General features: G+C 43.0%; 1 protein-coding gene across 1 annotated transcript in view; it reads right to left on the bottom strand.

Annotated features, from left to right (window-relative positions):
- MATR3 (matrin 3) overlaps positions 1-7,681 on the bottom strand; it is a 48,886-nt gene extending 41,205 nt beyond the window's left edge. The window contains exons 1-6 of the mRNA XM_008568617.1: positions 7,594-7,681; positions 7,330-7,396; positions 6,381-6,418; positions 5,268-5,377; positions 4,562-4,644; positions 3,509-3,567 (exon numbers count right to left, since the gene is read on the bottom strand). Of these exons, the coding sequence (XP_008566839.1) occupies positions 3,509-3,523 (15 nt within the window). The 5' untranslated portion in view covers positions 3,524-3,567; positions 4,562-4,644; positions 5,268-5,377; ... (1 more) ...; positions 7,330-7,396; positions 7,594-7,681. The remainder of the gene's footprint in view (positions 1-3,508; positions 3,568-4,561; positions 4,645-5,267; positions 5,378-6,380; positions 6,419-7,329; positions 7,397-7,593) is intronic.
- Between the last annotated feature and the right edge of the window lie 2,655 nt (positions 7,682-10,336).

Here is a 10,336-nt window from a genome sequence, read left to right as displayed (position 1 = left end):
CGGAAAAAAAAAAAAAAAAAAAAAAAAAAAAGAAGTTGGTGAATACATTTTCAAAAAGACTTTTACATGGCATCTGTGTCTAGCTCTGTGTTAAAACATGGTGCCACGACATATATAATGGTGCTCAGTCACGGAAGACAGGTTCTCTGCAGAAGTGCTGACTGAACTGAGACCTCAATGTGAAGATGGAAGCAAAAAGGGAAAACAGTATGTGCAGAAACCTATTGTCAAAAGGTTATGTAGGACAAAGAAACCAGTGTGGCCACAGGGAATCTGAGGATGATAAAGACAAGGGGGTGAGAGAGGTAAGGCTAGACTGTACAAGGCTTGAAAGGCCATAAGCAGGGACCATGTTTTGTTCATCATTTATCCCCAACAGCAAAGAGTTCAGTTAATAAAAGCATAAACCCACTAAAGATGAGTAATTAGCTTAGGTTATTGTCACTTCCTGTCAGGGTTAAAAAAAGGGAAAGATGTCACAGCCAAGAAGAGCCTAAGAAGACATGACAGCTAAATGCAATATGGTGTCCTCAACACAGACTGGACAACAGACATTAGGTAAAAACTAAGGAAATCTGAACTAAGTATAGACTTTAGTTAATACTAATGTATCAATATTAGCCCATTAATTGTTACAATAGTACCATACTAATGTAAGATGTTAGTTATTACGGGAAACTGGGTGCGGGGTACATGGGAACTTCGTATTATCTTCCTGACTTGAATATAAATCTTAAAACTATTCCAAAATAATGAAGGAAAAAAAAAACTATTCTAAAATAAAATGAATTCCAAGATCCATTTTATCACCTTTCCCAAAGGGTAGCAAGCTACCTTTAAGAAGCAGCACTGAACATTCTCTCACCCCAAGGGCCTTTACTGGAGGACAAGGAAGACCAAACAAGTAAGGGAATTCTTTGAACCAAGTCTTGGGCTACTACATTTACAAATAAATGACCCAGCAAAATAGTTCATTACAAGTGTTCTTGAATAGCAGTAGAGTGAAAGATGTTGCTAAGCATAGATTTTTTTTTTCCTTTTTGTCTTTTTTCGTGACCGGCAACGGAATCGCAACCCTCGGTGTTGCGCCCGCACCTCGCTCAGCCAGTGAGCAGCCGGTCTGTATGTGGGATCCGAACCCTCGGCGGGAGCGCCGCCACACTCCCAAGCGGCGCACTGTAGCAGTGCGCCACCAGGCCGGCCCATAAGCATAGATTTTAAGTATGAGTTAATTTGTAAATTTAGTGAAATTGTTTTCCAACAGTATATTGACAGGTCCATTAACTAAAGCTGTTCATAAAGCTCTAATTAAGCAACAAGATTCACAGGAGTCATTGACACTCTTTTCAAGTTCTTAATTACTTGCTCTGAGCAGGTTGTTTTCCTTTGTGTGAATTCCTAGGCACTTAGCCACCTTTTTTGTGTCCCTTTGGGGCTTGCAGGATTTATTCCTCTGGATTTTGTTTTCCTAATTGAAATTTGAGACCTGATACAAAGTTTCAATGTAAAAAAATCCACTGACAATAATTTCCTCCAACTTGACAAAAAGTGAAATAAAACACTGACAGGTGCCAAGGAATAAGTGCAAATAGCACTTATTTATTGCAGTCCCTTACCTACCTTTAAAGTTTTTCATCTTAATATGGTACAGCCCTGAGACCTGAAACTTGACCAGAACAAAGAGGGACACTAGGGGCCGGCCCAGTGGCGCACTGCTACAGTGTGCTGCTTGGGAGTGTGGCGGCGCTCCCGCCGAGGGTTCGGATCCCACATACAGACCGGCCGCTCACTGGCTGAGCGAGGTGCGGGCACAACACCGAGGGTTGTGATCCCGTTGCCGGTCCCGGTCCAGTACGGGCGCGACACTGAGGGTTGTGATCCGTTGCCGGTCATGAAAAAAGACAAAAAGGAAAAAAAAAAAAAAGAGGGACACTAACTACTACTACCTATGGCAGTTGGTAGCTTGGATATTTACAGACAAGTAGCTCTTCCAGTCTAATTCCTATTTCTACTGCATATTGGGAACAGGATGATAGAGAAAGGGAAGAAATGAATAAAGAGCTACTATGAAATGTTTTACTTCATCTTGAGACTCACCAGGAAATAAATTTCTTTGCTTAACAAAAACAAAAAATCAAGTCAACACAGATAAGTAGGTGACTAACTAACTTTTACTTATCAAGTGGGAAACCCCATTAAACTATTTTAATGTGCATGATTATGCCATTAAAATTTCTTGGGATATTGAATTTAAGCACACAAACACCAAATCAATGATTCCCTTTCAAGTAGCAACACAGGAGCCTCTCTCTGCACATGAGTAGCAATACTGTGGTGAGGAAGGCAACCTGTATGTTCAGAGACCCCATATTTTAAACCCTAAGGCTATTCATGACATATAAAATTTTCCTCTTTCCTTAGGCCATTTCTATTGCACTGCCTAGGACTGAAGTTGTGATCAAAAGCTCTACTGCAAACTGAAGACTGTTTTTCTTTCTCAGGACCTGTCCGTTAGGTGCACATTAAAAGTGGCACGATCTACTATTTTAAAAGTAACTCATACAAAAAATACACATAAACAAACCCCAAACACAAGAAATAACTATTTTACTACTGTTGTAGTCACCTTACTCTTCTAAAAGACGGGAAGAGTATAAGCCTATAAGGCAAAATTATTGACACATGGAATTCTTCATGTTGGTCCTGACCCTGAACCTGTTACTAATGAGGTGTTCAACTCTCAACACCCAAATTTCATTCTCTACAACAGGGATTTGCAAACCATAGTCCACAGGCCAATTCCAGCCTGCTACCTGTCCTTGGATGGCCCTTGAAATAAGCATGGTTTTTAAATTTGTAAATTGTTTTGACACTGACAATTTTATGAAATTCCAATTTCAGTGCCCATAAATTTTTTTCCTGGCAGCTGGCTGGTCTGGGGATCTGAACCCTTGACCTTGTTATAACATCATGTTCTAACCAACTGAGCTAACAGGCCAGACCATGCCCATAAAGTTCTATTGTGACATAGCCATGATCATTTATTGACAAATTATCTATAACTGCCTTCATACTACAACTGCAAAGTAGTTGCAAAGACCACATAGCAACACAAGCCTTGAATATTTATCTGGCCCTTTACAGGAAGTTTGCCAAGTGTAATAAACTTTCTGCATTGATTGGTAGAAATGTTCTGAGCTGTCCAATATGGTAGTCACTAGCCAAACATAAATATTTAGATTGATAAAATGATTTTATTAAAAAAAAGAAAAAAAGGACTAAGAAAATGATTTTATTTAATTTTTATCAACTTAAATAGCCACATGTAGTAGGTAGCTATTGCCCAGAAGAGATCAGAAAATGAGGGTTGGACTTTAGATTCTCGGCATTCTTCTCTAAAATTCTAATATTCTCCATAATTTTTCAAAAAATAATTTTAAGTTTTCCCACACATGTGAGCAGAAGTAATTTAATTTGGGTCTACATGTCAAAAGGACTACATACATACAGGGCTGCCAGACATCTGAGGTCCTCATGGAGGCAGGTTTCTCATTCAGGCAAAGGCATCTAGGATTCAAGGAGGTAAAAATGACAGGCTGTCTCTAGGGGTCCCTTTCTAACAGAAAAAATTGTTTGCACCCAGACTAGGACAAACTCCACAGGAGGAGTCATTCCACTCTCAGAGGTGCAAAACACTGCCCAAAGGTACTCAGTCACAACACCAAAACAGTGCTTGCAGCCAAACCTTAGTAGAGACAGTGCTTGCTATTCCAACAGTGTAACACCATCACAGGCATCACACTAGCCTGGACAGCTGACAACCGCTGGATAATTCCTGAAACAACTTTCTCATTCTTACTTGTTTCAGATAACTAGGAACCCCAGGTAGAAGACATGGATACGGGTATCATTATCAGTTGAATGTTGACTGCCAAACAGTCATGGAAGGGCTGATTGCAGACCCAGCTACCAAACCCTTTAATTATTTTTTAAATTATTTTTTATTGGGATTCCTTTCCCACGCTTTCAATAGTTTTACCCAACATTCAAGGATTTCCTGCCATATGCGAGGCACTGTACTTGGGATCTAGCAGGGAACAAAGCAAGATACACTATATTTTCCTCATGGAACTTACAATCTCCTTATAAATTCCTCAGATGGAATGATATAACTTATCTCAAAGATCCTACATGTCTTCATACAAACCACCAAAATCGTAGGGCCGGCCCATAGCTCACTCGGGAGAGTGCGGTGCTGGTAACACCAAGGCCACGGGTTCGGATCCTATATAGGGATGGCTGGTTAGCTCACTGGATGAGCGTGATGCTGACAACACCAAGTCAAGGGTAAAAATCCCCTTACCGGCCATTTTTTATTAAAAAGCAAAACCCCAAAAAAACCCACCAAAATCCTTCTCAGACTTTCTGCTGTTTAGAGGCTGAATTTTTTGTAGGCAAATATTTTTCAGAGGTCTCCCAATTCTTTCCTGATTTATAGCAACTAGCCAACAGGCCTGACACAGAGGAGGTAGTCAATGCTGGAATGAATAGGGACATTTACCTGAAAACCTCACATATAGACTGTCCACCTGTTACTATTTCCTCTCTTCAGAAGGGTGAAGGATGCCCTACTTTCAAGTTATCCTAAAAAAGAAGACAAGCAAATAAGCTTAATGATCTATTGTACAGAATAGTAATTATAATAATAATAATGCACTGTATATCTCAAAATTGCTAAGAGTAGATTTTAAATGTTTTCACAATAAATATGTGAGGCAACAGACTTATTAATGACTTAATCATTCCACAATGTAAGCCATCAAAACATCCTGGCATACCCCATAAATATACAATATATACTATTATTTGTCAATTAAAAATAAAATAAATAAAAAAAGACAAATAGAAGTGGTATATTTCCCATGGATTTCACTGTTCAGCACCCTAGACTAAAACAGTAACCTCTAAGGCCCCTTATCTGTAGTGATGGAAACAGATGCTGCCTGCCATTTATGATTTACCATATATCTTCAGGAATTATTTTATTTTCCATATTTGCCCTTTTCCTGCCTATAAATACCATAAAGCTAACCATCCCCCAAGAAAAAAAAAAAAAAAAAAAAAAAAAAAGCTATTCACAGTTAACATTTGAGGCATTCAGGCAAAGCACTCAACATTTAGCTGAGAGAATCCTTTTTAAGGGAAAGCCAATTAATGGAACAAAACAAGCTTTGATAAGTAATTGCCCTATCCCCCAACATCCTTACCAGTTCCTCCCGTGGAAACTACGATGTCACTCTTCACAGAAGCAGCAACTAAGTCAGCTCTATTGGACAATCTCCAGAATCACCCTGAGTGATTAAGTGTTTGCCTAGAACTGAGAGGCATCTCTTCTCAGAAAATTAGCATTCCAAAACAAAATCCCTACAAAGGGGACTCAATACTTACTACTCTAAAAGGACAACAATTCTCTTCACTTCTAAAAATCAGTAAGAAACCATCATAACTATACTACCAGCCCAAAACAGAAATTAGTATGGTTGCAGGTAGGCCTAGTTCCCAGAGCCCCTCAATCAGTTGATATTTTTATATTTTATTAAAGAACTAGAGAAGAATGCCCATAATTTTAAAGCAATTTCACATTAGTATTTTCCTAATAGGGCATTCCACAGAAAAGCACAGCTATGAAATCCCTCTACAAAGGGATCATGACTAGCTTTTATAGTGGGGGGAGTGGGAGCAATGTATTTTGATTTTCGTGAAATTAGCAAAAAATCCCATCAACTTCCTCCCTGTTATCAGGCCCTTTTTGAGCACTTTGTAGGCACTAAAAATCCGTGGCTCACTCGGGAGAGTGCGGCGCTGGGAGCGCAGTGGCGCTCCTGCCACAGGTTCGGATCCTATATAGGGATGGCCAGTGCGCTCACTGGCTGAGCGCGGTGCGGACGACACCACACCAAGGGTTGTGATCCCCTTATCGGTCACAAAAAAGAACAAAAAATAAATAAATAAATAAATAAATAAAATAAAAATGTAACTTCTCCCCTCTACTTATACATCCCTCCCTGGCTTGATTACCTTTGTTCTTTTTCCAAGGTGTGATTCAAGTAACCCGTTAGACCAGAACCACTCAGCAACGTCTGGATTTTTAGGTTGCTCCCTACAAAAGTCATACTTTCACAGATTTAACCTTAATGGATAATCAACTATGTTGGCATCCCAGTATAGTTAACAACACAGAGCTGGCATGAACCAGGCCTAGAATGCCAACCAGCTATCGGCTGCTGTTCTCCCAGCAGTGTAACACTCGCCTAGATACAAGGCAACCTAGGCAGCTGCCTACAGCTGGGGCCAAAAGGGGCTAAAGGGGTTGCACTCACCTGGAGTTGCATCTGATTAAAGTCCACAGCTGGCCACTCTGCAATCAAAGAATTCCAGGTTAGAGTCAGCCAAGTTAGTGAACATATGTGTGCAGCTCAGAGTCCCTGCCCTCAAAACCCCATAACTTAGTGAGGCCTGAGCCATAAAAGCAACAGCAGACAATAAAACAAATAGCTTATCACCTTGGTTAGCTTTGTTTTCACGTCTTGTTACTTATGTACCACAGCAGTTCAACAGCAGCATACTAATGGTCTATTCAGCAAGTATCGGGATGTTTGGCTCTATCACTTAACAGCCAGATGACACTGGGCAAGTAATCTCTGTACTTCAGTCTTCTTTGTAGAATGGGGATATTATTAATAGCAGTCTGTACATGGGATAGTTGGAAGGCTTAAATGGAATATGTTAAACCCATAGTATAACATCTGGTATACAGTGGGCACACAGTAAATATTTGAAGATTATGAATATGATGAATAAGAAAGAGCAGAAGGGAAAAAGTTACCCAGGGAGAGCAACGGGCAGTGAAATCTGGAGTCTGGTTAAAACTAGGTAGAAAAGGGCCTCAAATATGGGACCTCATGGATACCAATAAAAGCAGCACTTAGAAAACTAACTGAATGCCATAATGGGTGTGAGGGAACTCAACTATTGACTGAAATAACCAAAATGTTTGCAAAAATGTTAATAAACTTTGCTACACACTCACCATTCTAATTTACCTTATTTACACGAGGTTAGGTTACCTAAGACCAAACCTTTTTCCTGCCATCCTCAAATTTCACTCCTAACCTCCTTCAAATAATTTAGAGGAACAGGAAAATGAACAAAATGAACAGACAGGGCACATTGTTCAGGTCTAAAGACAAATCTAATGGCCTGCCCCTTTCAGGGGCTTGGGTTGAAAGGGCTGACCCGGATCCACCCGGACACATGTTCCCCACAAACCTTCCCAAGTCTTTGTCCCCTGGCGCCTAGAGAGTAAGGCTCTCGGAGTCCGGCTCTAGGTGACTCCCTAAGGAGAAGAGGGATGGTATAAAGCAGAGAACGATTGGGGGCTACGAATTTCCAGCGTCTCTTCAAGATGCCCGCCAAGCCCGGGGTAACGAGGGAACGAACCCCAATTTCGTCCCGGGGTTCCTCCCCACACTGCTTCTCGCTCGCCCCGGGCTGGTAAACCTCCAAGGCTGTCCCCACGGGGCCCTTACTCACCCGCACGTGTCCGGAGCTCCGCCGGGTGCAGCAGCCAGAGCAGAGGCCGCAGGGGAAAGGGCGGCGGGGAGCCGAGAGGAGCCCCGCCCCGGGGCGACTGCCGGGCGGGACTTCAGTGCGCGGGGATCCGCCCAGGAAAGGCCTGGTTTAAAAAATGCCTGTGCGGTGGTAGGGGAGCTAGACCTGGGGAGAGAAAGAGTGGGGGTCGGAACAGTGGATGCATTTGTTAGACTCCCATCCATTTCCTACTTATGATTAGGAGGGGAGCTCGGTTTGGAGCTGCTAAGGAGAGAATCTGGTGCGTACTGGGGGCCAGGCTTCTTGCCTAACCACACCGAGCTCCCCAGGACGCCTCTTCCTCTCACACGTGGGGCGCCTTTCAGTTGCTGCAGGCCCAGCCCACAGTTTTGTACTTCCCATGCAGATCCTCTTCTGGCTTTCTGCGGCAGCGCTGTCATTCGGCTAATAGATCGCCCACCCACAAAGGTCACCTTGGTCCGGTCTTCTGGATCCGTCCGGAAATTTTCGGTAGATTAGGCACGTCATTCTTATTGCCTAACCCTGTGGGACCGAATCCCTGGTGTCCTGCAGAGGGATCCTTAGCTGAGCTGCAGCAGCTAAGGAACGCTGGCTTTCTCCGCCAGACTTGCCGTGCACTGCGACACAATCAGCCAAAGAGTCCATATCCTGGTCTATACAGACTGTCCTCCAGGTTACCAGGATTTCTTTTGACACTAAAACTACCCTCCCCCACTAGCAAGAGTCAATACGGTTCTGTCCTACTGAACAGATGGTGAAGCTGGAGCCCAGAGGGGCAGGGCTCACCAGCAGTTATTCCTAAATCCATTCTGTAATTCCCCAAATTCTAGAGCCCCTCTCTTTCTGACTCCTCCTCCCCCTTTAGCATCCTACAGACTCTGCTGATCTATTGCACCTGGCACCATTGCCAGGCAAGTCCTGGGAATCAATCAGTGCCCTTGTCATCTGCCAACATGCTTTATTATCTATGTCCTCAGCTCTTTCATAATGAAAAAAGTATTTCCTGTGTACCCCAAACCTCACAGACCTCTCCTGAGAAAACCCAGAGCCCCAAATTGATTCCAGTAAGAGATCCTAGGCCATAGGGCTGAAGAGCCACTGGAAGAGAACTGGCGAGCACAAATGCCCTCCACTTTTGATGGAGTTGGGCAGAGGCTCTGGTTGGGAAAAGGCATACATAAATAGAGCAATTTTAAAAATCACATGACTAGTGCTGGGCTGGTAGGCAGAAACTCTGCTTTGCAGTTAAATAGGAAAGTGGCTGAAGACTGCTGCCATAATCAATGACCGGCTGTCACAGTGTGTTCATAAAAGAGGGTTATGAGAGCTATAAAACTGGGCACATTGGGTGGGTAACTGTCCTGCAGAGTTCTGCTAAAGGAGAAATTACATTGACATCTCATATATTTTACTTTTTTTCCTTCTGAACACAAAGTGGAGAAGGCAGAGCTACTCTGAGAATTTATGAAAAGGAAAGACGGGGTGGGGGTGAGGGCTCTGTGTGTGTGTGTGTGTGTGTGTGTGTGTGTGTGTGTGTGTGTGTGTGTGTGAATGTGTGCATGTGTGCTTCCAGGGAAGAGACATAGAGGACAGGAAGATATGGGGACCTTTGGGGAGCAAGGAACCAATAACGTGGTGATGATTGGATTCACAGGTTATTCCAGGTACAAAGCAGGATTGTGTGGGAGGAAGGCCAACCATTATGAGTAAAACTGCAAGGTGAGGGGCCGGCCCGGTGGCGCACTGGATAGTGCGCCGCTTGGGAAGCGCGGCGGCACTCCCGCCCGAGGGTTCGGATCCCACATACAGACCGGTTCCCGCTCACTGGCTGAGCGAGGCGAGGGAGCAACACCGAGGGTTGTGATTCCGTTGCCGGTCCCCGGTCCAGTATGGGGGCAACACTGAGGGTTGCGATCTGTTGCCGGACATGGAAAAAGACAAAAAAAAAAAAAAAAAACTGCAAGGTGAGCCACATTCTCATCTCATACTGAAAATGTGGGTTACCTTTTTTTAGGTATAGGCCATTCAGTGTCCTTTGGAGGAAAATCTGAATTATGATTTCTTCTTTTCCTAGTTAAAAAATCCTTCATGGTCAACCTTCTTGACCTCCATCCTTTTAAATTCTGAATTCATTTTGGTGGGTTGATTTATGTGGTCTCTTACATGTAATATCAACTATTTTTCTACTTTATTTCTTATTCTTGCAAAGACAGAATTGTTAAGAATAATAACAAAAATAAAAGGGAACATTTCTAGGGAAAAAAAAAATGCAGCCAAATGGAAGGAAAAGGATCAGGGCAAGTCCATTAGCTCTGAGTTTGACCTCATAACTAAAAGGCTGGCCCAAGTGACACTAGGTCCCTAAGCCTCTTGCCTGCCTTTCGCTTTCTCTTCCATTTATCCTTTCCTTCTTGCTTCCCTCCTTGCTGCTGTTTGCCCTGAGATTGCTCTTTTCCTCTCCTCCCTGGACAGGAACCACCAGTAGAGAAATATTTAATCATTTCTTCAGTCAATCAACATATACTGAGCATTTATCATGTACCAGACCCCATTCAGGTGCAGCAGATAAAGTCAGAGCAGTAGAGTTTCCTGCCCACCTAAAGTTTATAGGCTACTGGGGAAGAAGGACGAGTACTACAGGCATCTTTGTGCAAGGTCAGCTAACCTAGCCTGGGTGGTCAGGGAGAGTATTAGAGGTGACTGT

The sequence above is a fragment of the Galeopterus variegatus genome, unplaced genomic scaffold, assembly GCF_000696425.1.
Source record: "Galeopterus variegatus unplaced genomic scaffold, G_variegatus-3.0.2 Scaffold426, whole genome shotgun sequence".
NCBI classification, from domain to species: Eukaryota; Metazoa; Chordata; class Mammalia; order Dermoptera; family Cynocephalidae; genus Galeopterus; species Galeopterus variegatus.
Note: the sequence above shows the minus strand (reverse complement) of the source record. Positions and strands in the feature narration are given on the sequence as shown.